This window comes from Trachinotus anak, unplaced genomic scaffold, assembly GCF_046630095.1.
Source record: "Trachinotus anak isolate AG129_WGS33_773 ecotype Australia unplaced genomic scaffold, CSIRO_AGI_Tana_v1 ptg000016l, whole genome shotgun sequence".
Taxonomy (NCBI): domain Eukaryota; kingdom Metazoa; phylum Chordata; class Actinopteri; order Carangiformes; family Carangidae; genus Trachinotus; species Trachinotus anak.
The window spans coordinates 22,803,683-22,831,151 of NW_027273867.1; the positions used below are offsets into that span (position 1 = coordinate 22,803,683).

The window sequence follows — 27,469 nt, forward strand, 5'->3', positions numbered from 1 at the left end:
ACAACAGATCTTCTTGATCAGAGTCAAATCCTGGTCTGAAGGATTCAGATTTGAACGACTTTTGATTGGATAAAATGTGTTTGGACACAATCCTGGAAAAGATCCCAGGTTTACTGTCTTGATGACTGCTGACGTCATCTTCCTCCTCCTCCTCCTCTGGCTGATCCTCTGTCCTCCTCTAACCAGCCCGTCCTGCTCCCACAGCTGCTCCTCAGCCAGCGAGGAGAACCACCGAGAACACACACGGGCTTTTTACGGCCCTCAGAGAAAAACTCAATGAGTCCCAAAAGTGAGTGAAAGCCGAGGCTGTATCATGTCTGTTCTGCTATTATACTAAAGTCCAACAGAGGGCGCTGTGCACATCTTGCTCACTGAGGGACAGGGCGTCAACATGAGCGATTCCAGAGTCAGAGTTAAGATGAATCCTTCAAAAAAGCGGCTCCAGATGTGAAGCTAGAACTGACTGACATCCAGTGCGACCCTGTTCTCAAAGAAGAGTCCACTGAACAACGTGGACGGCTCACTGAGGAAACCCGCACACAGGATGCTTGTCTTGTTGGGCTCCACCTGTGTGTGTGTGTGTGTGTGTGTGTGTGTGTGTGTGTGTGTGTGTGTGTGTGTGTGAGAGAGAGAGAGAGAGTGAAGGGGTGTGGTGTTGCTTTTTTTTGCTTCTATTCTGTAAAACACTTTGTGCTACACTGTTTGTATGAAAAGTGCTCTACAAATAAAGTTTGATTGATTGATCAAAAAAATCATTGAACAGGAGAACTGGTCATCTACAGGATCAATCAAACGTCAAAAGCATTTCTCTTTCTTTTTGTGATGATGTTTCACTTTTCAATAAAGTTTCAATTTTTAAAAAAGTGGAAAAAAACTCATCCTCTCCCGCACTTGACGGTGACGTCACTGCACCTTCCTCCGGGAGGAGACAGGAGTTCAGGATCATGAAGCAGCGGAAACATCTTTTCTCTCATCAAAACAAGATGACAAAGTTGTTTTTGTTGCTTCTTCTCTGTCACGTCTCTTCAGCAGGTAGGATCACTGTTTAAAGTTTTATTTCACTCTTTCACTTTCTACTCAGATCTGCATTTTGCTCCTGCGCCACTAAATGTAGTTTCAGTTTTGACTGAGGACGGTTGCAACATTTTGAAAATACATTAAAGTTCACCAAGAACATATATTTATAATGAAAACCTTGTTTGTCCCACAGTGAAACACACCCTGAAGTATTTCTCCACTGTATCTGCTGGAGTCCCAAACTTCCCTGAGGCTGTGGCTGTTGGAATGATTGATGGTCTGCAGACCGGTTATTGTGACGCCAACACAGTTGAACCAAAACAGAACTGGGTGACAAAACTGTTCGATGACAACCCTCAGCAGCTACAGTGGTACACCGAAGAGTGTTTTGAGGATCTACCCAAGTTCTTCAAAGCCAGTATTTATAGCTTGAAGCAGCGCTTCAACCAAAGTGGAGGTAAGTACAGTTTGTGATATATTTCACTTCTTACTGCTTAAGTGTTGTGTTGCAGAGTAAAGTGACTCTGCAGGGCCTCAACATAATGATCAGGAAACAGCAGAGTGGGAGTGGGCAGAGATCACTGGTTAGGGTTAGGTTCAGGTAAAGCTTGTCATAACCAATTGTATCAATGTGAGAAGAGTCATCAAAATAAAACCCAACTTAAAATAAGGAAAATTTTCCTCCTCATGTCAGTTTGTATTGTACTGTAGTTGTGTATATTCTTAAACTTCTGATAATTTCAATCCTATTAGTTGTTATATCCCCTCGTGGTCCAGGGGAGTGGGGAAGTAACAGAGTTAAATAAAACTGGCAGAAGGAATAACCAAGAAACAATGGTAAGGTCGCAAATAATGCAGCTTATTATAAACTAAATAAGATAAACAAGATCCTTTGACAGAAACGGAAAAGGGGCTCCGGGAAACAGGTGGAGCCGGTAAAACCTGGAGAAAAAAAAAGAATCAATGAGGGAACCATAAATTAGGACAAAAACACCCTCCCAGCCACAGGGATTAACACCTAGACACTACCATGTATATGCACTAAGCAATCTGGCCCATTGGCCGATAACATTAGTACACCACTCGCGAACACACAGCCTTCACGCTGCCATCTGACCCACTGGCACCGACCAGGCCTCCTCAATCCACCTTATACTCCAGGCTCTGATTGTCAAACCAGGTACAGCCATGCTGATTCAACTGCTGGAAAAAGGGGCCGAGGACACAACACACACATACACAAACACCACTCCGGCACGTAACACCCCCCCAAATAAGACCAAACCACAGTTTGGTACACAAACCATAACCGTACCACAATGTGGTCAGCAATAAAGGGAAGTAAATCATGCGCTACATCACCCATGAGTCACTGTCTCATACTCCAAAGGTGTGGCACGTTTGGTAGGGTACATCCCACCTCCCTCTGGCAACAACACCACCTCCAGAGACATGTCAGCTTCTGGTTGACAAGGCAGGAAAAAGTTAGGAGCACCATACAGGAGGGATTGAACAGCTTCAAAACTACATTGGTACTCTTTGGTCCACACAAATGGGACCACACAGACTGGTGAGTGGTGCAACTACCACAGAAAAGGTTTTGTAGAAACACCTTCCACAACCAGTCATATGGCTCCCAGCCACTACGGTACCAATATTACAACTGTGGAAACAGCCAGTCCAGACAGCAGTAGTAAGCACACACTTGTGTTTTTTTGCACCATTGTTCTAGTCCTCCCAGGACCAGGACAACCAGAAAAACCACAGCCTGGCTAAGTACCACAACACAGGGGCACTATCACATCTGAAGCTTTTCCACTTCCCATTGCAGATTCAGGCATTTCGGACAGACAGTTCCCCAGACCACCAGCAGAGGGCAACAAACCCTCTGACAAGGCTGTCTCAAGCTGAGAACTGTAAAGGCAACCACCTTGAGTTCTTTTCCAGACCTGAACTCTGGTTGGAGCACCACCACCAACCACAGGATGTTTCTGCTCCAAACCATGATGCACAACCTCAGCAATGGGGATGTGAACTACTTCAGGGTACACTTTCCCGCCTGTGATGTCATTTCCCATAATGAAATCCACACCAGCAAGGGGAAAACTACGACGGACGGCCACCGTAAGAAACCAGAACACAGCTGGGACTGAACATGAACATGATGAAGAGGCGCAGGTACAACGCTCTTACCAACTCCCTTCACCACAGTGCTTGGCCCACCAGCACCAAATGGCAACACACTGGAGAGAATGAGGGATTGCGCACCGCCAGTGTCCCATAGCACTGTTACAGGGCACTGGTCCTCAACTTTCCCTGTGAGAGACACAAACCCCTTAAAGATTATTGGTTTAAAACATTCCTCAGGGAGTTGAGGGACAGCAGGAGTCACCAAGGGACACAGATTTAACTAATCTCACACCCTTTGGTTGTTTTGGAGCAGATACCTTACGCTTCCAGGCTGAGCAGTCAGCGATCAAATGATCAGACTTCCGGCAGAAGAAACATTGCTTTTCACCCTTAGCGTGGCTACAGGTGGACTGTATATCGTCAGCTTTCTGGTGAAACTCATGGGGAGAGGAGGGTTCAGGTTTAGAAAATGTAGATTTGTGAGTGAGGGTAAACTCATCTGCAAGGGTAGTGGCCCGCAGCAGAGTAGTCACTTTCTGTTCGTTCAGATTCACTACAGTATGCTCAGGAACACAGTTCTTAAAATCCTCCAACAGTACTAACTCACGCATAGAGGCCATGTCTTCCACCTTGCATGCCGAGCACCACCGGTCAAAAAGGATGGCTTTTTCTCTAGCAAAGTCGGTATAGGCCTGACTAGATGTTTTCTTAACACTCTTAAAACACTGTCTATATGCTTCCGGCACCAACTCATATGCTCGTAAAATCGCGCCTTTAAGCGTCTCATACACTAAGCTATCTTCAACTGACAAGGAAGAACAAGCCTTCTGAGCCCTGCCAGTCAATTTACACTGCATTAGAATTGCCCACACATCTTTTGGCCACAGCAATGCACTCAAATGCACTAAAATATGACTCCACCTCTGACTCACAAAATACCGGAACCAAGGAAATATTTTTACTCACGGCTGACACCCGATGACAACTGTGCATTAGCAGAAGGAACTGCGGCCAACACACTAGCATTTCTTTGCAGCTCTAGCTGGCGCATCTCAATGGTAGTCTTTGCCTCCAGCTTTTTCAATTCCAGCTCCCTGTGGAGCTGAAACTCACACTCACGCTCCCTCCAGCCAGGAGATGACTCCATGGAGAATGGATCAAACTGCGGCATGGTGAGCGGCTTATCCTCCACCTCACCAAGCTGCAAACCTGGTGCGAAGCCAACAGGATGCTGCTCAGTTGCCTCTCCCACCAGAGGGTCAGGGCGATCTTCGCCCGGGGATACCACGGCCTCCAATCCTGGAGACTCCACAGATGCCGGCAAAGTAAAGATCCCCTTCCTCACCAAACCGGTTACGAGGGCTGCTTGACACTTGTAACCGGTTTGGTGAATAAACTACATAAGATAAACAACATCCTTTGACAGAAATGGAAAACTGTTTCCAGGAAATGGGTGGAGCCAGTAAAACCTGGAGAAAAAAGAAAACAATCAGGGAACTATAAGTTAGGACAAAAACACCCTCCCAGCTACAGGGAGTATCACCTAGACACTACACGCCTTCACACTGCCATCTGGCCCACTGGCACCGACCAGGCCTCCTCAATCCACCTTCTACTCCAGGCTCTGATTGTCAAACTAGGTACAGCTGTGCTGATTCACCTGCTGGAAAAAGGAGAGGGGACACAACACACACATACACAAAGGCCACTCCGGCACGTAAGATTAGTACAAACGGTAAATGTTGAGCTTGCAAGGTCCTTGATGTTCATCTACCTCCCACTTTGCCCAGTTTTTCATGCTTATGTGCTGGCGACAGTCACAGTCAGAGGAATATTGTTTTCTGGTTGTCCACCCATACGTCCGAACCCATTCTCAAGGAACTTCTTTAAATTTGACAAAAACAATCACTTGGACTAGAGAATGAACTGATTAGATTTTGGTGGTCAAAGGTCAAGGTCCTGGTGACCTCACAAATCATGGTTTTGGCCTTTTGAATGTAATATCTCTCTAATGCCTTGAGGGAATTTCAAGGTCACAGCTCTTCTCTGAATGTCTCTGACTAGCATATAACACTAAGCACACTTTATAATGAGCCTGTCTCCAACACTGAGAGACTCCTCCTTTCAGACTAGACAGTCTGATGTCAGAGGTTTCCATTTAATGGATGACAAATGTAAAATTGGGTTACAATTTTCTAGCTAATATGATTTGAATATGTAGCCTCTGACATTTAGTCTGGCTCATTTTCCTCTCATTTGAGACAAAAATCCATGAGTGATTGAAATAATGTTAACAATTTGGGAAAGTCAGTCACATATTAACAACAGCAAAGGCTTCATAGAAAGTTTTGTTACTGGTATCCACTAACTCAGTTATGGGTAACTTAAGTAACCTTTCTGAAAAAAAATTGTGTATCACACAATGCACATGTTTAAGGTAATCAGGTAAGGTGATAAGTGTAATAAGGTAATAAGGAAGGTAATCCAGTGGAGATATCATTTGTACATCATTGTTGTTGTCTGTCTCTGTCTCAGGTGTCCACATTTTACAGAGGATGACTGGCTGTGAATGGGACAATGAGACTGGAGAAGTAGTTGGTTTTAATCAGTACGGTTATGATGGAGAAGATTTCCTGTCATTTGATCTGAAGACTTTGACATGGATCACTCCAAAACCACAGGCTGTCATCACCAAACAGAGATGGGATGCTGACAAACCCAGAACAAAAGAGAATCAGTACTTCTTAACTCAGCTTTGTCCTGATTGGCTGAGGAAGAGTTTGGACTATGGGAGGAGCTCTCTGCTGAGAACAGGTGGGATCACATGACCTGATGTAGTTTCATGAACACAGTGATATTCACACAGAGGACTCAGACTGAATTACCTTTGTATCATCTCTCCTCTCAGGCTGACATTACCTTTTGTTTTGGCTGTTTTCTGTTTTCTGTTTGTCCAAACCAATCAGCAGAGACTGACCTGTTTGGTTTTCTGACATCACTTTCAACTGGTGATCGTCAGTGCACAGTTAGTATGAGCTCAGTAGGTTTCAGATTTTTATTGTTAGAGGAGAAAGATGCAGTTTGACTGTGGTGAGTTTCTTTAGTGGAGGTGTAGTTCCCTTCTCTGACTGTTCACACTCTGTGTGGTTGTTGTGTAGTGAAGTCGTTATCATGTGCTGCTGTCATAAGATGAATGTGTGGGTCTGTACATGTAGTGAGTTCACCTGAAAGAAAAGTTGGTTCCATGTTGTGATTCTAACTTGTCTGTTGAGTCTTTAGTTCACTTCAACAAACACATGTACAGAACGTACATAGACTAATGTTGGGATCAGTCTTCAGAGGAAACAAAGCTTTTAGTTTGCACCAATAGTCTATATTATTATACTGTTATTAGCATTGTTAGCACTATGGCTCTTGGGATGACAATACCAGTCGGTCTGTCAGGCAGTTGGTCCCTCACTTTGGTTCAGAGTGAAACATCTCAGCAACAGTCACATGGATTTTAATTCCTTGTTTTCCTTGATGCCTCTTTATTGAATCTCTTCATCTTTCTTTTCCCTTGCTTCCTTCCTTGTTTGCCCCTTTTCATCTTTCTCTACCCCCTTCACCCTCTCTCACTTCCTTTACTTCCATCTCTCCAGAGCTTCCCTCAGTGTCTCTCCTCCAGAAGTCTCCCTCCTCTCCAGTCAGCTGCCACGCTACAGGTTTCTACCCTGACAGAGCTCTGATGCTCTGGAGGAAAGATGGAGAGGATCTTCATGAGGACGTGGACCAAGGAGAGATCCTCCCCAACCATGATGGAAGCTTCCAGATGAGAGTTGATCTGGACCTTTCATCAGTCAAACCTGAAGACTGGAGGAGGTACGACTGTGTGTTTCTGCTCTCTGGTGTGAAGGAGGAGATCATCACCAAACTGGACAAAGCAGAGATCAGGACCAACTCAGGTGAGAGTGAGATCAGCAGTTGTTGAATGTGACTGAATGTCTGTGGTTTGTTTGGTATTTTAGCTTTTGTTCTCCAGTTCAGCTGCAAATTCATCTTCAACAAAACTCAATATAAAAAAACCCCAGAGTTTCTGTTCTGTGTACTCCAAACATGACGGCTTGGCCTAAGTTGACCCCCCCACTGGGCTTCAGCATCAGGGAATTTGGGGCAGGTCAGTTTGAAACCCAGGTATAGTGGTTAGAAAGCTCAGCAGTGACATATGTTGGTCAAAACATTTCGTCAACCACCTCAGTCTCAGGTCAACGAAGAGCAGCCAGCTGGGACCCTAATCCCAGGTAACACCCGTAGAACAAGAACAGCCTCAGTCGTTATGACTACTGATCACACCAGGCTGCTGCACCAGTCAAAAAACTCCTCAGGGTTTTAACGGCCCATTCAGTCTTTACCTGCCCTCACTATGTGTTTTTCATTGGGAATGTGCTGTGTGCATTTTCCAGGACTGGGCTCACTTCACTGACTTCAGCCTGGTTTTTCTAGCTTTGTTTCCTTAGTATTTATTTGAGAATTAACTTGTTTATTTTATTTTATTTTTTTAAAGTCCGTGATGTTTGACACAGTTGCCACAGTGTTTGTCAAACACTGATGCTTTTAAGATAACAGCCAAATAGGAGGAATAGAGTCATGGATGATACTGTTGTGTTCTGTCCTAACCTGCTTTAACTGTACTGGTCTGAGATTGTGTTATGTTTTGTTGAGCAGAGAAGCCCAGTGACATCACCGTCTCCATCATCGCTGCAGTGGTTGTCCTCACTCTCATCCTCATCCCTGTCACTGGATTCATGGTTTACAGAAAGAAGAAAGGTGAGAGAGAAAAATAGAAACATTACCTTCTTTAATGACTGTTGTAATCCTTTGGTTTTAGTCTTTGAGTTGATGCTTTTATCCAGAATCAAGCATCAGTTTGAAGCAGGAAGCTGTGTGAGAGTCAGAGTCATGATAATATGACTGTACCATGATGATGTGGGAGAGAAGTGTCTTTATTGTCTTTATTGTCTGTTTCCACTGGTAGAACATACTGTAGTCAACACAACCAGAGACTCACAATACATGAAACATACACTTAGTCATGTTCCCACAAGAATAGAAATAAATTAAAAGCTGATAGAAGAGTCAAACTGATTTACTTTAAGTTTGAGTGAGTAGAGGAGGGGATCATATTCACTGAGGATAAGGTGATGAAAAACATCCTGTCATTTACAACTGTAACTGAAACGATTTGTCTTTTCTTTGATTTCAGCCAAACACCCTCCATCTCGTAAGTAAAACTTATTTTATTCTGTTTCACATGATCTCACTCACTGTTCATGCTTTAGATTAAAATGATTTCAAATGATTCTGTAGATGAACTTTCTGAAGACAGTTTCCTGTATTTATTGTTAATAAAGTTCAGAGCTGGATGAGTGGGTTTTACACAGCTTCACACTAACAGTGTGTTTCTGATCTTTCAGCTCCTGAAAACGTCTTTGAGCTCCGTGAGGAACTGAATCCAGAAACCTGACACTCATGAGATGATCTCATGTGGGGTGTTAAAGATCAACACTTTGATGTGTATTATTCAGCTAAAAGAGTCTCAATGTTGTTTTCCTGTAGCAAAAGTGCAGCAGCTTCATATGAAGATAAGTGGGATTAAGAGAAAAACAACGCATGTTCATCTGGGACTGTGTTTGCAGTGATATGAATATTACTTCGGCTTCCAGACAAATTTAGCTTAGCTTAGCATGAGGGAGTAAAAAGCAAACCTGTATCTCTGTTAAAGCTGCTTTCTAACAACTTAAAAGCTGATGTTGTTGCTGAACATGTCATAATCTTTGCACTGTACACAGATCACACAGATTGTTGTAGGACTATTGAGAGGAGGGATGGTGGCTAACTTTGGTGACTCAAGATAAGTACTGTGACGGCCCAGGGCCGTATGTGTTTTCGTGGCTGGCTGTCTTTCCTTGCAGGTGTTTGACCCGTCTCCTGTGTGTGTTCCTGCTTGTTGTTCTATGCTCTGGTCTCCTGTTTTGGTTTGCAGTGCCTAGTTACCGGGTTCCTGGGAGACCCCACCTACTCCAGATGGCTGAGTGACTACAACTGTGAGGAAGGGCATAAAAGCTCGGCCTCTGCACCTTCTCGCTCTCTCTCCCTGGACAGCTGAGCTCCTGAATGTTCTTGCTGTTGGTTGTTTTTTTGGTTTTCAACGCTCACTACACACACACACATTTCACTGCGTCCCACACCTGACGTGCTGCCTGGCTCAAGAAGTATTGGACCTATGCAAGTGGTTTTCTGCAGAGAACAGGTAGAGTCATGTGACCTGATGCCTGAAATGTCTCCGCAACTTTTTTACTCTCACTGTCGATTCTTCACCTCTTTGTCTTTTATTTTGTCTCTGTCACTTTTTCTGTCATAACTTTATTCACATTTGCTTGTGCTATTAATACCTCTAACTCATAGTACCTCAAACTGGGATGTGAATATGAATATAAATAATAAATAAAGCTAGAATCAGTTACACATTTACTGATGATTAATGATAACTCACAAATACTGAAAACTCAAATATTTTTATATGCTGAAAAATGTGTGATTATTAACTGTATCATATGGAAGCAACGAGAAGCAAGTGAAAAAAGTGGATTTTCCAGGTGTTTCTTTTTGTAATACTCATTTCAGCCATAAAGGGGCATGTTATTTTTTTGTTTGTTTATTTCATAGGTAACATCATCTGGACAGTATTTTTTTAGTTTTTTTTTATATTGGCACCATAAACGGACACACCAGTTCAGTGGTGAAATGTAACAATGACATGTTAAATTACATGTGCTGTGCTCAAATATGGTTTAAACATAATTCAGTATTTCTATATCGTTCCACTTTATACTTCTGCTGCAGTACATTTCTGAGGGAAAGGTTGTTCTTTTTAGTCCAATATATTTATTGGACAGACTGAGTAACCTGATGTTTGTCAGATTAAGATTTTACATTTAAAAAAAAAACTGATGATAACTTTATGAAATACAATGCACAGTTAAAGAAGTAACGTCAACACATTTCCCATTTCACTTTCTCAGATGGTTTCATTTGAATATAAACTGTTCAATAAAATAAAATAAAGTTATATGATGATAATGTCTCATTTTGTTTGACTCTGTCCAGACTGTCTAATGTATATTATGATGACGGCTCACTGAGGGAAACCCGCACAGAGGATGCTTGTCTTGTTGGCGCGAACAGACAACAAGTCAGATCACAGATCACGATTGACAGATAAACTTCTGTCCTCTGTGCTGCGTATTTCAACAGCAGACACGACACCAGACTTTGATGCTCTTGCAAAGAGAGGTGACCGTCTGAACTGTTCCCATTAAGCCACGTTACATGGGCAGGCAATGGTTGACTCATAAATGTCTTACAGTTACAATTAACAGGTCAATTAAAGTTTCACCAGTAAAACAGAATAATTAGGTTTGTTCATATGTAAAAATGAGCCTAAAATTGTAGAATGTCTGATGGCAGATATTAAATATTTGTGATTGTAAAACAGTCTGTTTCCAGTCCATGTTTGGAGCATAATTCAGTGTCTTTCATCAGTGATCTGCAGTGGTATCAGATAACTGTCAAGTTGTAAACGAATTTACAAGTTAATATTTTTATCCTTAAACTTTTCATTGTAGCCTCAGAAGTGTTTTCATAAGTTAGTGCTCAGTGTGTGTCTGTGTGTGTGTGTGTGTGTGAGTGAGAGAGAGAGAGAGTGAAGGGGTGTGGTGTTGCTTTTTATTGCTTCTATTCTGTAAAGGACTTTGTGCTACATTGTTTGTATTAAAAGGTGCTATACAAATAAAGTTTGATTGATTGATCAAAGAATCATTGAACAGGAGAACTGGTCATCTACAGGATCAATCAAATATCAAAAGCATTTCTCTTTCTTTTTGTGATGATGTTTCACTTTTCAATAAAGTTTACATTTTTTAAAAATGTGTCTTTTTTCTCAAGTCCATGTTCTTGAAAGAAAAACCCTGTTTGACCAGTTTCTAACTTTAACTCACAGCAGCAGGTTTAAAGTCAGGAGTGTTGAGTACGAGGATCAAACTCTGAAGATGAATCTCTGTCACTTCTCTGTGAGACTCATGGACAGGATGTCAAGCTGCTGTTGAGGGTAGAGTCCAGTCTGGAGACGTCTCTGGTTCTGTCCTCATCACAGAATCAGTGGCCACAAAGCTTCTGTTCTCACATTTAGTGGCTGTAAGAACCATTTATTTATTGTGTTTACTGACTTGTCACACAGAACAGTCAGTAAAGCTGGATGGTCTTTTAATAGAAATGAAATGGGAGATACTGGAGACTCAGCTTGAGATGCAGACTTCAGTTTGATGGTGTCAGTCTGCTGATGTAATAAAGTTTGTTATTCTGCAGAACAGTCAGTGAAGAGGCGGAATCATTTTGATTTGTTATTCTGCAGAACTGAACAGCTGCAGGGTGATTTCCGTCTGCTGACTTTAGACTCAACACGAGTCTAAAGTCCGATCTCGTAAAGTGAGGAAACAGGAGCAGCACGGATCAAAAAGCTCCGGATTCATTGTTTTTTCTTCGTCTTCATCAAAACAAGATGAAAAAGTTATTTTTGTTGCTTCTTCTCTGTCACGTCTCTTCAGCAGGTAGGATCACTGTTAAAAGTTTTATTTAACTCTTTACTTCACTTTCTACTCAGCTCTGCATTTTGCTCCTGTGTCACAAAATGTAGTTTCAGTTTTGACTGAGGACGAGGACAAGATTTTCAAAATACATTAAAGTTCACCAAGAACGTATATTTATAATGAAAACCTTGTTTGTCCCACAGTGAAACACACTCTGGTGTATTTTACCACTGCATCTACTGGAGTCCCAAACTTCCCTGAGGGTGTGGCTGTTACAATGATTGATGGTCTGCAGGCAGGTTATTGTGACACCAACACACTTGAACTACAACACGACTGGGTGAAAAAACTGCTCAATGACAACCCTGACCAACTGCAGTGGTACACTGAAGAGTGTTTGGAAGATGTGCCTACGTTCTTCAAAGCCAGTATTCATAGTTTGAAGCAGCGCTTCAACCAAAGTGGAGGTAAGTACAGTTTGTGATATATTTCACTTCTTACTGCTTAAGTGTTGTGTTGCAGAGTAAAGTGACTCTGCAGGGCCTCAACATAATGATCAGGAAACAGGAGGGTGGGAGTGGGCAGAGATCACTGGTTAGGGTTAGGTTCAGGTAAAGCTTGCCAAACCAATTGAATCAATGCCAAGAGTCATCCAAATAAAACCCAACTTAAAATAAAGCATAATTTTCCTCATCATGTCAGTTTGTATTGTGCTGTAGTTGTGTATATTCTTAAACTTCTGATAATTTCAATCAAATTAGTACAAACAGTAAATGTTGAGCTTTCAAGGTCCTTGAAGGTCATCTACCTCCCACCTTGGGAGTCTTGGGAAACTCCTGGTTTGGTGATTTGACCTTTTTCATGTTTCCATCCGTATGTCCAGACTCATTCTCAGGGAAATTCTTCAAATTTGGCACAAACAATCACTTGAAGTCAAGGATGAACTGATTAGATTTTGGTGATCAAAGGTCAAAGGTCAAGGTCCTGGTGACCTCACAAATTGTGGTTTTGGCCTTTTGAATTTAATATCTCTCTAATGCCTTGAGGGAATTTCAAGGTCACAGCTCTTCTCTGAATGTCTCTGACTAACATACAACACTAAGCACAGTTTATAATGAGCCTGTCTCCAACACTGAGAGACTCCTCCTTTCAGACTAGACTAGACAGTCTGATGTCAGAGGTTTCCATTTAATGGACGACAAATGTAAAATTGGGTTATGATTTTATAACTAATATTGATTTGAATATGTAGCTCACTTTTCACATTTAGTTTGGCTCATTTTCCTCTCATCTGAGACAAAAATCCATGAGTGATTGAAATAATGTTAACTATTTGAGAAAGTCAGTCACATATTAACAACAGCAAAGGCTTAATAGAAAGTTTTGTTAGCGGTATCCATTAACTCAGTTCTGGGTAACTGAATTCAATTCAATTCAATTCAATTTTATTTGTATAGCGCCAAATCATAATATACATTATCTCAAGGCACTTTACAGGGTAAGGTCAAGACCTTACTTTGTTAAAGAGAAAAACCCAACAGTTCCCACAAAGAGCAAGTACTTGGTGACAGGGGGGAAGAAAAACTCCCTTTTAACAAGAAGAAACCTCCAACAGAACCGGGCTCAGGGTGGGCGGCCGTCTGCCTCGACCGGTTGGGTTTAGGAGAAGATAAAAAGAGGGGGTGGGGGGAGGAGAGAGGAGAGAAGAGAGAGAGAGAGAGATAGACCAGGAACAGCTGTGTAGGTAATGGCGTTATTAATAATAATGACAGGTAACAGTGGTTAATAGTAAAGATGAGTAGTGGTGGATCTGGATCCTGCTGCTCCCAAGGCAGAGATACCTGCAGAATGAGGACAGAGAGAGAGAGAGAGAGGAGAAGCACAAACTATGGGAGAGAAAAAAAAAACAAAGTTAATGGCATGAAGTCATCGAGAAAGAGAGAGGGAGAGAGACAGAAATAGAGAGAGAGAGCCCAGTGAATCATGGGAATCCCCCAGCAGTCTAGCTCTATAGCAGCATAACTAAGGGATGGGTCAGGACATACCCGAGCCAGCCCTAACTATAAGCTTTACTAAACAGGACAGTTTTAAGCCTGATCTTAAAGGTAGAGAGGGGGTCTGCCTCCCGAACCCACACTGGGAGCTGGTTCCACAGGAGAGGAGCCTGATAGCTGAAGGCTCTGCCCCCCATTCTACTCTTACAGACTCTGGGAACCACAAGTAGACCTGCATTTAGAGAGCGAAGTGTCCTATTGGGAAAATAGGGAACTATAAGCTCTCCAAGGTACGATGGTGCCTGACCATTAATGGCTTTGTAGGTGAGGAGGAGGATTTTAAATTCTATCCTGGATTTCACAGGGAGCCAATGCAGAGAGGCTAACACAGGAGAGATGTGATCTCGTTTCCTAGTTCCTGTCAGTACTCGTGCTGCCGCATTTTGGATCAATTGGAGGCTTTTTACTGAATTTTTGGGACATCCTGACAATAAAGAGTTACAGTAGTCCAGTCTTGAGGTAACAAATGCATGAACTAGTTTTTCAGCATCCTTTAGACATAGAATGTGTCTGATTTTAGCAATATTGCACAGGTGGAAGAAGGCTGTCCTAGAGACTTGCTTTATATGTGAAGTAAAGGACAAGTCCTGGTCAAAAATGACACCAAGGTTTCTGACTGTAGCACTGGAGGCCAAGGTGATGTCATCCAGAGTCAGTATATTATCACATAGTGTATCTCTGAGGTGGTTTGGGCCAATTACAATAACTTCACTTTTGTCTGAATTTAAGAGTAAGAAATTACTGGTCATCCAGTTTATGTCCTTAAGACACGCCTGAAGCTTGGCTACCTGGTTAGTCTCACCTGGCTTCATGAATAAGTACAACTGGGTGTCATCTGCGGAACAATGGAAATTTATCTGGTGCCTCCTAATAATGTTTCCTAGAGGAAGCATATATAGACTGAAGAGTATTGGTCCTAGCACAGAACCTTGTGGAACTCCATGACTGACTTCTGTGATGATAGAGGAGTCATTATTAACATGAACAAACTGGAGTCTATCTGACAGATATGACTTAAACCAGCTTAGTGCGGTTCCTTTAATGCCGACCATATGTTCTAGTCTCTGTAATAGAATCTTATGATCGATGGTGTCAAATGCGGCACTAAGATCTAGTAGGACAAGTATAGAGACAAGTCCATTGTCTGAAGCTATGAGGAGATCATTGGTAACCTTAACCAGAGCTGTTTCTGTGCTATGATGGACTCTAAAACCTGAAAATCTTCAAACAAACCATTTCTGTGCAAATAATCACATAAATGGTTTGCAACAACCTTCTCAAGGATTTTGGATATAAAGGGGAGGTTGGATATAGTAACCTTTCTGAAAAATTGTGCATGACACAATGCACATGTTTAAGGTAATCAGGTAAGGTAAGGTGATGAGGTGATAAGGAAGGTAATCCAGTGGAGATATCATCTGTACATCACTGTTGTTGTCTGTCTCTGTCTCAGGTGTCCACATTTTACAGAGGATGAGTGGCTGTGAATGGGACGATGAGACTGGAGAAGTAGTTGGTTTTAATCAATACGGTTATGATGGAGAAGATTTCCTGTCATTTGATCTGAAGACTTTGACATGGATCGCTCCAAAACCACAGGCTCTCATCACCAAACACAGCTGGGATGCTGACAAACCCAGATCAAGAGGGAATAAATACTTCTTCACTCAGATTTGTCCTGAGTGGCTGAAGAAGACTTTGACCTATGGGAGGAGCTCTCTGCTGAGAACAGGTAGAATCACATGACCTGATGTAGTTTCATCAACACAACAATATTCACACAGACTACTCAGACTGAATTACCATTGTATCATCTCTCCTCTCAGTCTGATATGACCCTCTCTCTCTCTGTCTCTCTCTCTCTCCAGATCTTCCCTCAGTGTCTCTCCTCCAGAAGTCTCCCTCCTCTCCAGTCAGCTGCCACGCTACAGGTTTCTACCCTGACAGAGCTCTGATGCTCTGGAGGAAAGATGGAGAGGATCTTCATGAGGACGTGGACCAAGGAGAGATCCTCCCCAACCATGATGGAAGTTTCCAGATGAGAGTTGATCTGGACCTTTCATCAGTCAAACCTGAAGACTGGAGGAGGTACGAGTGTGTGTTTCTGCTCTCTGGTGTGAAGGAGGAGATCATCACCAAACTGGACAAAGCAGTGATCAGGAGCAACTGGGGAAAAAATGGGAATGGAAAGGGTGAGGGTGATAAATACACATTTAATTTTCCTTTTTTTTTTCTTTTTGCAGGACAACAAAATAGATTGATGGGTGGCTGATACTGTTGTGTTCTGTCCTGCTTTAACTGTACTGGTCTGAGATTGTGTTATGTTTTGTTGAGCAGAGAAGCCCAGTGACATCACCGTCTCTATCATCGCTGCAGTGGTTGTCCTCACTCTCATCCTCATCGCTGTCACTGGATTCATGGTTTACAGAAAGAAGAAAGGTGAGAGAGAAAAATAGAAACATTACCTTCTTTAATGACTGTTGTAATCCTTTGGTTTTAGTCTTTGAGTTGATGCTTTTATCCAGAATCAAGCATCAGTTTGAAGCAGGAAGCTGTGTGAGACTCAGAGTCATGATAATATGACTGTACCATGATGATGTGGGAGAGAAGTGTCTTTATTGTCTTTATTGTCTGTTTCCACTGGTAGAACATACTGTAGTCAACACAACCAGAGACTCACAGTACATGAAACATACACTTTGTCATGTTCCCACAAGAATAGAAATAAATTAAAAGCTGACAGAAGAGTCAAACTGATTTACTTTAAGTTTGAGTGAGTAGAGGAGGGGATCATATTCACTGAGGATAAGGTGATGAAAAACATCCTGTCATTTACAACTGCAACTGAAACGATTTGTCTTTTCTTTGATTTCAGCCAAACACCCTCCATCTCGTAAGTAAAACTTATTTTATTCTGTTTCAAATGATCTCACTCACTATTCATGCTTTACATTAAAATGATTTCAAATGATTCTGTAGATGAACTTTCTGAAGACAGTTTCCTGTATTTACTGTTAATAAAGTTCAGAGCTGGATGAGTGGGTTTTACACAGCTTCACACTAACAGTGTGTTTCTGATCTTTCAGCTCCTGAAAACGTCTCTGAGCTCCATGAGGAACTGAATCCAGAAACCTGACACTCATGAGATGATCTCATGTGAGGTGTTAAAGATCAACACTTTGATGTGTGTTATTCAGCTAAAAGAGTCTCAATGTTGTTTTCCTGTAGCAAAAGTGCAGCAGCTTCATATTAAGATAAGTGGGATTAAGAGAAAAACCAAAACAAACCTGCTTGAGATTTTGTTCATGATTCATTATTAGATTTTATCATTCATCTCACAGTGAAGCATTCATGTGTTTTTAATAAGTTTGAATGATATTTTATGGTTGAACAATAACTGAAATGTTCTGATGTGTTAATGCAACTGTGATCTTTTCTTTGATCAAACCAGCAGCACAGAGATCATAGGACGTAATTAATGAAATGTTCATCATAGCAGAGTGATTAATTATTAATTATTGCTAACTGGTGGCTATCAGTTAGATTAACAGTGATGGTGGTTGGACTAATGAGTGGGACATGGTGTTCACATAAAGTTATCTTCAAACCAGTTGGACCAGCCCATGTGATTTAGTCTAACCCATAGACTGTATATGAGGCTGGAGGTTGGAGAAGGTGTCACCTGTCAGAGGCTCAGTGGATTTATGGCAACACAGCCTGAGACCCACTGCAGAGTCTAACGAAGGACATCATTTAACTGGAGAAGGATCAATCAGATATCAATTATATTGTTCTGTCTTTTTCTGCTGATGTTTCACTTTTCAATAAAGTTTCCAATTTTCAAAAGTTTGTCATCTGTTCATCTGTGACTGCAGCTGCACTAATGTGAATTTTACTTGACTATTAAATATTCTCACAGAAGAGTTTGATGAGAAAATCAATATCAGTGTCAACTCTGAGCAGAGTTAGCTCCCAGACAAGTTTAGCTTAGCTTAGAATGAGGGAGAAAACAGTCAACCAGTATCTCTGTTAAAGGTGCCTTCATCATTTTCAAAGCTGACATGTATCATCTTTTTGCACTGATCAATCACTGATAATCAAGAAGGTTCTTGTTGGACTATGATGAGGAGGGATGGTGGCTGACTTTGGTGACTCAGAAAAAGTTAAGTCTCACTTTTAACAACAGATCTTCTTGATCAGAGTCAAATCCTGGTCTGAAGGATTCAGATTTGAACGACTTTTGATTGGATAAAATGTGTTTGGACACAATCCTGGAAAAGATCCCAGGTTTACTGTCTTGATGACTGCTGACCTCATCTTCCTCCTCCTCTGGCTGATCCTCTGTCCTCCTCTAACCAGCCCGTCCTGTTCCCACAGCTGCTCCTCAGTCCCCGGAGAGGTGAACCTCCAAGAGACAGTTGTGTTAACAACAGGTCACTGTTTTAAAAAGTTAGAAATTGTGACATCTACTGGCCAAACTATGGTACTGCACATGTATGGAAGGATTAAATGAGGAATTTATCTTTGCAATCATTTTGATGTTCGTCTGCTTGTCTTAGCCCTTCAGCTCTTTTTGCCTGTTGTATGAAAGGCCTCATGTTGGTTTATATAAACTGTAATATTACTACTCATGAGAAACACAGAAGACATGAGTTGTTGTCTATAGTTTTTGTGTTTGTTTTGTTTTGCTCTTCTTTTTGGCTCGATCTCAGCGTCGCTAGTTTTTTGGAACAAAGAAAAACCTGCTGAACCTGAACCTGCTTCTAGTTTTAAAGACCTGTCTTCTTTTTCTCATGCAGCAGATTAGAAACAGAAAGTTCTTGTTATCAGTAGTCAGTAGGTACCTTTTATGCTGTATTCTTAAGGTTTTACCTCTGTTCTGTTTTGTATCACTAAAGTTGCTTTTTATTGTTATAACCTCCACCCAAAGATCCCGTAGACTTCCCTCTTGGTCTATTTTAATTTTGTTGTTCAGGTTTTCTCTGACTTTCTTCTCTTTCTTTCATTATGTTATATAAAAAACTACAGTCACAGACGAGATGAGTAAATATATCATATCAAATAAACAGCCCTGCTGTATTAATATCAGAGACTTTATTGAAAACCAAAGCAACAGCACAAAAACATTAAAACATGTTTGCTGTGTTTAAATTCCTGTTGTTATTCTAAATATTTAGATAGAAAATATTCCTTTAAACCATTAAAAATAAAAAAGACAACAGACATCTGAAAACAGACATTTCTCATGAAATGAAAATAGAATTTCTCCCATTAATGATTCATTGAAAATGTATCATTCTGATTCATGAGAATTTCTCTGTGATGCAATATAATAATTATTATACAATATTTTAACGGAGAGTCATCTGCTGTCTAAAATACAATGTTTTAATAGTGTGATTGCTGCGCACAGAAATCACACTATTTTTATCCAAATCTTTATTATTATTACTATTATTATTATCATTCTTATTATTATACTTTTGTCTGTCTCGTATTTGCGTCTACATTTTTGGTTGTAGAAAGATAAAAATTACATACAGATATGTAGGAAGCTCTCGTGGCGCCAAACGTGTAATCATTTTGGTGGTATGATGTACATTTTTTATTTTTTTATCTTTTTATTATAAACTGCAGTAGTTCCAGAGGTGCTCTCAGCTATTTCTGCCTGTGTGACCTGAGCTGTGTGATTCAGACAGTAGAGGTTTAAATACACTGATTTCTGACGGCGCCTCCATAGCGGGTCAGAGTGCCTGCCAGGTGAACAGTAGGTCACCAGTTGGGTTCCCGGTCAGCCGGGCTTCTTTATGCTTGTTATTCCCTTGCACTCTCTCTCAACATTACCTGTTAATCTCTACTGTCCTATCAAATTCTGACTGTTCAATGTGACTGATTCTTTTATATCTACGTTTTTTCTTACGTGCTTGTGTCCTTTGCTTTGACCACGACAAAGTCTTTCACGCATCGGTCGCTGGCGGCGACAGCAGCAGCAGTGCAGGAATTACAGACATGTTTGTAAGAAAATGTTTGTAAGAAAAGTATCTAGTTTGTTGTTTCCCTTAATAACTTCACTTATTCTCATACAGAGCTGCCGTGGTTTTTTGTCGTCCCACGTGACGTCACTGTGTGTGTGCAGGATGGTGTTTGTGGATCAGGTTTCTGGATTCAGCTTCTCAGTGAGTTCAGAGATGTTGTCAGGAGCTGTAAAAGTCAGAAATACATTGTTAGACCTAAACTACCCAAACTGAAAAACTTCACCTCTACAGTCTCATTAAAAGCCTTTTTAGTCTCCATTAAAGTACATGTCTTATTGGAGACAGGAGAATAACAACCAGTACTTACGAGGTGCAGGAAGTGGTGGTGCTGGAATAAGAAGAAAAGAAGAAGAATTTCAGTTGTCAGAAGATTTCTTTTTCACACTGAATCTTATTCTCTCTCATATAAATTGAATCCCCCTCCTTTTTTTATCTCTTTATTTTATATATATTGAACTGTAGAGTTTCATCAGACCCTGAGTTTTTCTACTTGTCTCTTTTTGTGCATCACACAGTTTACTTCAGTGGTGAAGTCTGGATAAGAGCGTCTACTCAGCTCCTTTCAGTCTCTTACCTTTCTTCTTTTTGTAAACAATAAATCCAATAACAGAAATGACGACAACAAGAACAACCACTGCAACAACGATGGGGGTGGTCAAGTCTCTGGGCTTCACTGTTCAGCAAAACACAAAGATGAAGCAGGTCAGAGCAGAGATACATCCATCTGGTTATTCAATATTTTCACCATGTATGATTTTTCTGAGGGGCAGTGAATCGAGTATAATCCAGCAGCTATTGATGTATTTAGAAATACTCTGTACTTAAATGACACCACATAGTAGATCCACAAAAATCATGTTTTTATCTTCTTGACTTTGCTCTTTTTTTTAATGAAACGTCTTTAAGAGACATAAATGTCAGTAAAATCATCTTATTGAGCAACACACAAGACACTTCTGATAAACCTCAACCTTTAATCAACCTTTCATTTATTTTAATGTGATTTTGTGTCATTGTTTATGTCCTGCAAAAACAAAAAAAACTCTTACCTGAGTTGGTCCTGATCTCTGCTTTGTCCAGTTTGGTGATGATCTCCTCCTTCACACCAGAGAGCAGAAACACACAGTCGTACCTCCTCCAGTCTTCAGGTTTGACTGATGAAAGGTCCAGATCAACTCTCATCTGGAAGCTTCCATCATGGTTGGGGAGGATCTCTCCTTGGTCCACGTCCTCATGAAGATCCTCTCCATCTTTCCTCCAGAGCATCAGAGCTCTGTCAGGGTAGAAACCTGTAGCGTGGCAGCTGACTGGAGAGGAGGGAGACTTCTGGAGGAGAGACACTGAGGGAAGCTCTGGAGAGAGTTCAACAAAATTAGATATTATCATCATATCATAATTAGGATGGGGGTGTAAATGTCATGATGATAATACAGTAGTTCACCGAAGTATTAACTACAGTAGGTTTTGTAATATTTTAGAGGTAAACTTAACATTTAACAACAACTTAACAACAACTCAGTAACAACAATTAAAAAATTCTCCGTAAAAAATAAAAGGATTGAAGGATTTTATTTTATTTTATTTTATTTTATTTACATTCAAATGAAACTTTCTGGGAAGCTTAAATGGGAAATGTTGTGTTCACATTACATCTTTAACAATGCATTTTACATTAAAAAATTTTTTTCAATGTAAAATCTTAATCAGAAAAAGACCTGGTTACTCAGTCTGTCCAAGACAGAAATGTACTGCAGTTGAAGTATAACATGGAACAATATAGAAACTCTGTAATATGTCAAACCCATATTTGAGCACAGTACATGAGTAAAGGTAATTTGTTACATTTCACCACTGGTCATGATTCAGAAGTGAGTGTCTGTTTATGGTGCCAATAAAAATACAAAACAAACAAACAAACAAAAACTGTCCAGACAATCTTATAAAATAAATAAATAAATAGATAACATGCCCCCTTGTGGCTGAAATTAGTATTTCAAAAAGAAACACCTTGAAAAAATCCAGACATTTTTTTTTCACTTGCCTCTTGGTGCCTCCATATGATACTGTTAATAATCACATATTTTTTCATGTATGAAAATATTTGAATTTAAAGTATTTTTGGGTTATTATTAATCATCAGTAAATGCATAACTGATCTCAGCTTAATTTATTATTTATATTCATATTACCATCTGGTTTGAGGTACTATGAATTACAGGTATTAATAGCACAAGCAAATGTGAGATAAAGTTATAAGAGAAAAAGTGAGACATAGAGAGTAAAAGACAAAGATGTGAACAATCAACAGTGAGAGTAAAAAAGTTGAGGAGACTGAGGTGGAGACTTGGTCGTATATACTGAGAAGCTACTGTTCATTAAAAACCGAAGAGACATCTCAGGCATCAGGTCACATGACTCTACCTGTTCTCTGCAGAAAACCACTTGCATAGGTCAAATACTTCTTGAGCGTAGCACGATAAACGTTGGTGAGGAGGTTCTTCCAAAGCACATTATTAGCTGTGTTTCCATCCCACTCCTGTTTAATGATTTCAGCCTGTGGATTTGCAGCGATCCATGTCTCTGTCTGCAGGTCAAATGTGAGGAAGTCTTCTCCATTATAACCATAGTGACTATAACCATCAACCTTTTGAGTCTTATCATCCCATTCACAGCCCAGAATCTGCTGGATAATGTAAACACCTGAGAGACAGAGACGGAGACAGAGACAGAAACAGAAACAGACAGAGATAGAGACAGAGACAGAGACAGAGACAGAGACAGAAACAGAGAGAAACAGAGACAGAGACAGAAACAGACAGAGACAGAGACAGAGATAGAGACAGAGACAGAGACAGAAACAAAGACAGAGACAGAGACAGAGACAGAGACAGAGACAGAGACAGAAACAGAGAGAAACAGAGACAGAGACAGAAACAGACAGAGACAGAGACAGAGATAGAGACAGAGACAGAGACAGAAACAAAGACAGAGACAGAGAGTGCAGTAAACCAGAGTGAGATTCAGCACAGTCAGCTGCAGGTGATGTTACATCTTTACTGTAGAGATAAACTATAAACGCATGTGGTGTCTCTGACAGTTAGCAAGTTCACAGAGCAGCAGGGGTATTCAAGTCAATTTGAAGTTGTGGTAAAGAGAATTCAAATTGAGGATACAGTACAGGCCAAAAGTTTGGACACACCTTCTCATTCAATGCGTTTTCTTTATTTTCATGACTATTTACATTGTAGATTCTCACTGAAGGCATCAAAACTATGAATGAACACGTGGAATTATGTACTTAACAAAAAAGTGTGAAATAACCCTTAACTCTTAAATCGGTCTTATATTTTAGATTCCTCAAAGTAGCCACCCTTTGCTATTTTGATAGCGCTGCAAACCCTTGGTCTTCTGTCAATGAGCTTCATGAGGTAGTCACCTGAAATGGTTTTCACTTCACAGGTGTGCCTTGTCAGGGTTAATTAGTGGAATTTCTCGCCTTATTAATGGGGTTGGGACCATCAGTTGTGTTGTGCAGAAGTCAGGTTGATACACAGCCGAGAGCCCTATTGGACAACTGTTAGAATTCATATTATGGCAAGAACCAATGAGCTAAGTAAAGAGAAACAAGTGGCCATCATTACTTTAAGAAATGAAGGTCAGTCAGTCCAGAAAATTGCGAAAACTTTGAATGTGTCCCCAAGTGCAGTCGCAAAAACCATCAAGCACTACAACGAAACTGGCTCACATGAGGACCGCCCCAGGAAAGGAAGACCAAGAGTCACCTCTGCTGCTGAGGATAAGTTCATCTGAGTCACCAGCCTCAGAAATCGCAAGTTAACAGCAGCTCAGATTAGAGACCAGATGAATGTCACACAGAGTTCTAGCAGCAGACACATCTCTAGAACAACTGTTAAGAGGAGACTGCGCGAATCAGGCCTTCATGGTCAAATAGCTGCTAGGAAACCACTGCTAAGGAGAGGCAACAAGCAAAAGAGATTTGTTTGGGCCAAGAAACACAAGGAATGGACATTAGACCAGTGGAAATCTGTGCTTTGGTCTGATGAATCCAAATTTGAGATCTTTGGTTCCAACCGCCGTGTCTTTGTGCGACACAGAAAAGGTGAACGGATGGATTCTATATGCCTGGTTCCCACCGTGAAGCATGGAGGAGGAGCTGTGATGGTGGGGGGGTTCTTTGCTGGTGACACTGTTGGGGATTTATTCAAAATTGAAGGCATACTGAACCAGCATGGCTACCACAGCATCCTGCAGCGACATGCCATCCCATCTGGTTTGCGTTTAGTTGGACCATCATTTATTTTTCAACAGGACAATGACCCCAAACACACCTCCAGGCTGTGTAAGGGCTATTTGACCGAGAAGGAGAGTGATGGAGTGCTGCGCCAGATGACCTGGCCTCCACAGTCACTCGACCTGAATCCAATCGAGATGGTTTGGGGTGAGCTGGACCGCAGAGTGAAGGCAAAAGGGCCAACAAGTGCTAAGCATCTCTGGGAACCCCTTCAAGACTGTTGGAAAACCATTTCAGGTGACTACCTCTTGAAGCTCAAGAGAATGCCAAGAGTGTGCAAAGCAGTAATCAGAGCAAAGGGTGGCTACTTTGAAGAAACTAGAATATAAGACATGTTTTCAGTTATTTCACACTTTTTTGTTAAGTACATAATTCCACATGTGTTCATTCATAGTTTTGATGCCTTCAGTGAGAATCTACAATGTAAATAGTCATGAAAATAAAGGAAACGCATTGAATGAAAAGGTGTGTCCAAACTTTTGGCCTGTACTGTATTTTTCATAAAACAAGAAAATTTCAGCATTTCCACATTTGATATGTTGTCTTTGTTCTATTTCCAATTAAAGCAGAAAACCAAACAGTGAGTTCATCTACTCACCTTTGTGCTGTAAAACCACTGTCTTACCCAGGTTTCTACAGCAGAGTTGCTATAGACCAACTCAGTCGAGTTCTTCTGTTCTAATTCAGTGGAAAAAGACGTAAACCAGGAAAACATTTTGTCAGAAACAAACCTCCAGTTTGGTTTGAGCGCTGCTTGAAACTGTCTGTTTCCACTCTGAGGAGCTGCTCATACTGTATGCCATTCTCAGAAAGCCCCTCCCAGTCTTGTGGATCATCCTCAATGAGTTTTGTCAACCAGTCATGTCTGGGTTCTGGTTTTTTCATGTTGGTGTGAAAGTAAGACATCATGACTTCGTCCAGGTTTGCTGCAGCCATATAATCAAGGATGTTTGGGTTTCCAGAAGATATCATGACATAAAAGTTTAGGGAGTGTTTGACTGTGGGACAAAGACAATTTAATGGATTTAAAATTGTTATATATAATTGTTAACGTTAGTTTATTGTTCAACTAGATGTCACTTCCCTGACCACAAAAGAAAGATTTTACTCTTGATAATCTCTATGAGCCCAAACAAGTGGAAAAGGACACAAGATTCACTTGACAGCTGACACATTACACTGGGGAACAATTTGAAAAAAAAATTCTGTTGAGTCAGATTTTTATGCTGATTAAAACTAAAATTGGCATGCTGATTCCAAAATTGCAGTCAGTTTTTTTCTAGCACGTCAAGTTTTTTCTCCACAGCTTACCCTCCAGATAAGTAAAATACCACTGATTAGCTGTAGTAAGACTTGCCGAGAGAAGCATTGGGTTGAGACGAATTGGCCTCCAAGATCTGATCTTAAACCTGGAGATCCCAACATTCTACATGAGCCACTTGTTGACAGGAAGAAAATAATATTCCCACCTCTGCACATAAAACTAGGTCTCATGAAGCAATTTGTAAAAGCATTGCCAACTGATGGCGACTATTTCAAGTACGTCATCTTGCAATTTCCTGGACTGTCAATTGAAAAAATCAAGGCTGGTGTGTTTGATGGTCCACAAATTTGGCAGCTCATCAAAGATGAACAGTTCACCGGGACTATGTCAGACCTTGAGAAGAATGTCGTCAAGAACTTTCTTGGAAATACACGTGCAAGTAACTACACAGAAATTGTTCAGAAACTATTGGAGAGCTACAAAGCACTTGGTTGCAACATGAGTATTAAACTACATTTTCTGCATTGCCATCTTGCCAGCTTTCCGGAAAATCTTGGTGCTGTTAGCAACGAGCAAGGTGAATGATTTCACCAAGATTTGAAGGTTATGGAAGAACGTTATCAGGGTAGATGGGATGTACATATGATGGCTGACTATTGTTGGAGCATCAAATGCGATAGTCCTCAAGTTGAACACTCCAGAAAGAGCTATAAACGTAAATTTTTACCTTAACTACTTGCACACAATTATAATTACAGTAGCCATATCCTTTGTAAAAACATAATAGTGTTAAATAAACATTGCAGTCATGCCTGTTTCTTTCATATTTCATTGTATGTCAATATTTGTAATTTTTTATAAAACAAGCACATATCTGTTCAGTATAGTATTTTTCATATTTTTTAAGAAAACGGGGATCATATAGTTCAAAATTTGACGTGATAGAGAAAAACTGAGATCAGTTTTGGATTCCGCAGCCAAAAATTAGTTAAAAACAGCTGTCAGACTTAACTCAACAAAAACTGTGTTCCCCAGTGTTATCTGTGAACACATACAGTACCCTTGGGTTTATGGTTAGGTATAAAAAGATAAACAGCAACGGTGAATATAATAAATGATGTTCTTGCCAATAAAGCACATGTATACATGTATAGGACTTGCTCTTACCTGCAGATGCTCCATGGCAGAAGAGGAGCAGTATCATTAGCTTCTGCATCTTGTTCAGACAGACGGAGGAGAGCTGAAGAACTGATGAGAGTCACTTGGTTTTCCTCTGTTGTTTATTTCAAAGCTGTTTCCTGGTTGTGTTAAATTCTGTGCATATCTTAGGTGTGTTCACCTGTGAGTGACTCCTGACAGGTGAACAAGGTTTTAACTTCCTCCACTGTGTTTGATTCATGTGTCTGTGTGAAGTTCAGCTTGATCCTCTGTTACTTGTTCCTGTTCCTCCCACTAGAGCTCTTTGTCTCAGCTTGTCTGCTGCTAAAGTCCAAAACACATGAAACACAGAGAAACTGACTCGTTGGACATAGATCATGAAAACACGTTGCTTTACAAAAGACAATAATATCTGCAGCACAGCAGCAGTAGTTTGCCTGATAGTGGTGACTTTTTATTATTCTCTTTAGAAACCAAACTGTGGATTATAAAGGTCTGGCTCATTTGTACCTCTGTAATTTCCCCTCCGTACAGATGAAGATAAACAAAAAGGATTTAGTTTTGTACTTCTGTCTTCTAATTTTATCTACAGTCTCACTGTTTTCCTGCTCATCCTGTTTCTATTTTTAGATAGCCTATAGAACAAGCTTTTTTTTTCTTTTGCTCAGGAAGATCCCAAATTAGTAAAGCTGGATGGTCTATTTTCTTCTACGGAGGCAGGAATCTGAGTTCATCTCCATGGAAACACATAAATCTGATAAGGCCTATCTCAAGTCACCTTTCAACCCATCGCGGAATTGACGTGGTGACGGTGACGTCACTGTACCTGTGACAAAACTCTGTATATGGGGAGCGCAAGACTTGCACCTCTCTCT

At 40.8% G+C, this 27,469-nt stretch overlaps 3 protein-coding genes across 8 annotated transcripts; 2 read left to right on the forward strand and 1 right to left on the reverse strand.

Moving 5' to 3' along the window:
* The first annotated feature begins 874 nt into the window (after window positions 1-874).
* On the forward strand, window positions 875-17,671 carry LOC139633858 (major histocompatibility complex class I-related gene protein-like). 4 transcript variants are annotated; one of them, XR_011693850.1, is made up of 9 exons: window positions 875-1,032; window positions 1,211-1,474; window positions 5,683-5,961; window positions 6,789-7,091; window positions 7,852-7,953; window positions 8,390-8,407; window positions 8,601-8,673; window positions 8,742-8,792; window positions 17,104-17,671. XR_011693850.1 is itself a non-coding variant. In XM_071499867.1 (8 exons), exons 1-7 carry the CDS (start codon window positions 945-947, stop codon window positions 8,648-8,650), a joined length of 1,104 nt encoding a protein of 367 aa, XP_071355968.1. In that variant the 5' UTR covers window positions 875-944; the 3' UTR covers window positions 8,651-8,696; window positions 8,763-8,793. The 4 variants fall into 4 exon arrangements, 3 of the variants coding, with proteins under 3 accessions (XP_071355968.1, XP_071355969.1, XP_071355967.1); XM_071499867.1 differs by lacking the exon at window positions 17,104-17,671 and having other exon boundaries at window positions 8,601-8,696; window positions 8,763-8,793; XM_071499868.1 differs by lacking the exon at window positions 17,104-17,671 and having other exon boundaries at window positions 8,742-8,793.
* Window positions 11,595-17,671, forward strand: LOC139633864 (major histocompatibility complex class I-related gene protein-like). Of its 2 annotated transcripts, none has more exons than XM_071499879.1 (7): window positions 11,595-11,792; window positions 11,975-12,238; window positions 15,279-15,557; window positions 15,694-16,023; window positions 16,163-16,264; window positions 16,701-16,718; window positions 16,912-17,671. In XM_071499879.1, the coding sequence occupies exons 1-7, from the start codon at window positions 11,744-11,746 to the stop codon at window positions 16,959-16,961; spliced, it is 1,092 nt and encodes a 363-aa protein (XP_071355980.1). In that variant the 5' UTR covers window positions 11,595-11,743; the 3' UTR covers window positions 16,962-17,671. The 2 variants fall into 2 exon arrangements, with proteins under 2 accessions (XP_071355980.1, XP_071355981.1); XM_071499880.1 differs by having other exon boundaries at window positions 11,647-11,792; window positions 15,694-16,017.
* Window positions 17,672-18,899: 1,228 nt separating this feature from the next.
* Window positions 18,900-26,724, reverse strand: LOC139633868 (major histocompatibility complex class I-related gene protein-like). 2 transcript variants are annotated; one of them, XM_071499886.1, is made up of 7 exons: window positions 26,604-26,724; window positions 24,904-25,170; window positions 22,282-22,560; window positions 20,910-21,212; window positions 20,435-20,533; window positions 20,168-20,188; window positions 18,900-20,026 (listed from the first exon to the last, which is right to left on the reverse strand). In XM_071499886.1, exons 1-7 carry the CDS (start codon window positions 26,650-26,652, stop codon window positions 19,977-19,979), a joined length of 1,068 nt encoding a protein of 355 aa, XP_071355987.1. In that variant the 5' UTR covers window positions 26,653-26,724; the 3' UTR covers window positions 18,900-19,976. The 2 variants fall into 2 exon arrangements, with proteins under 2 accessions (XP_071355987.1, XP_071355988.1); XM_071499887.1 differs by lacking the exon at window positions 20,168-20,188.
* Between the last annotated feature and the right edge of the window lie 745 nt (window positions 26,725-27,469).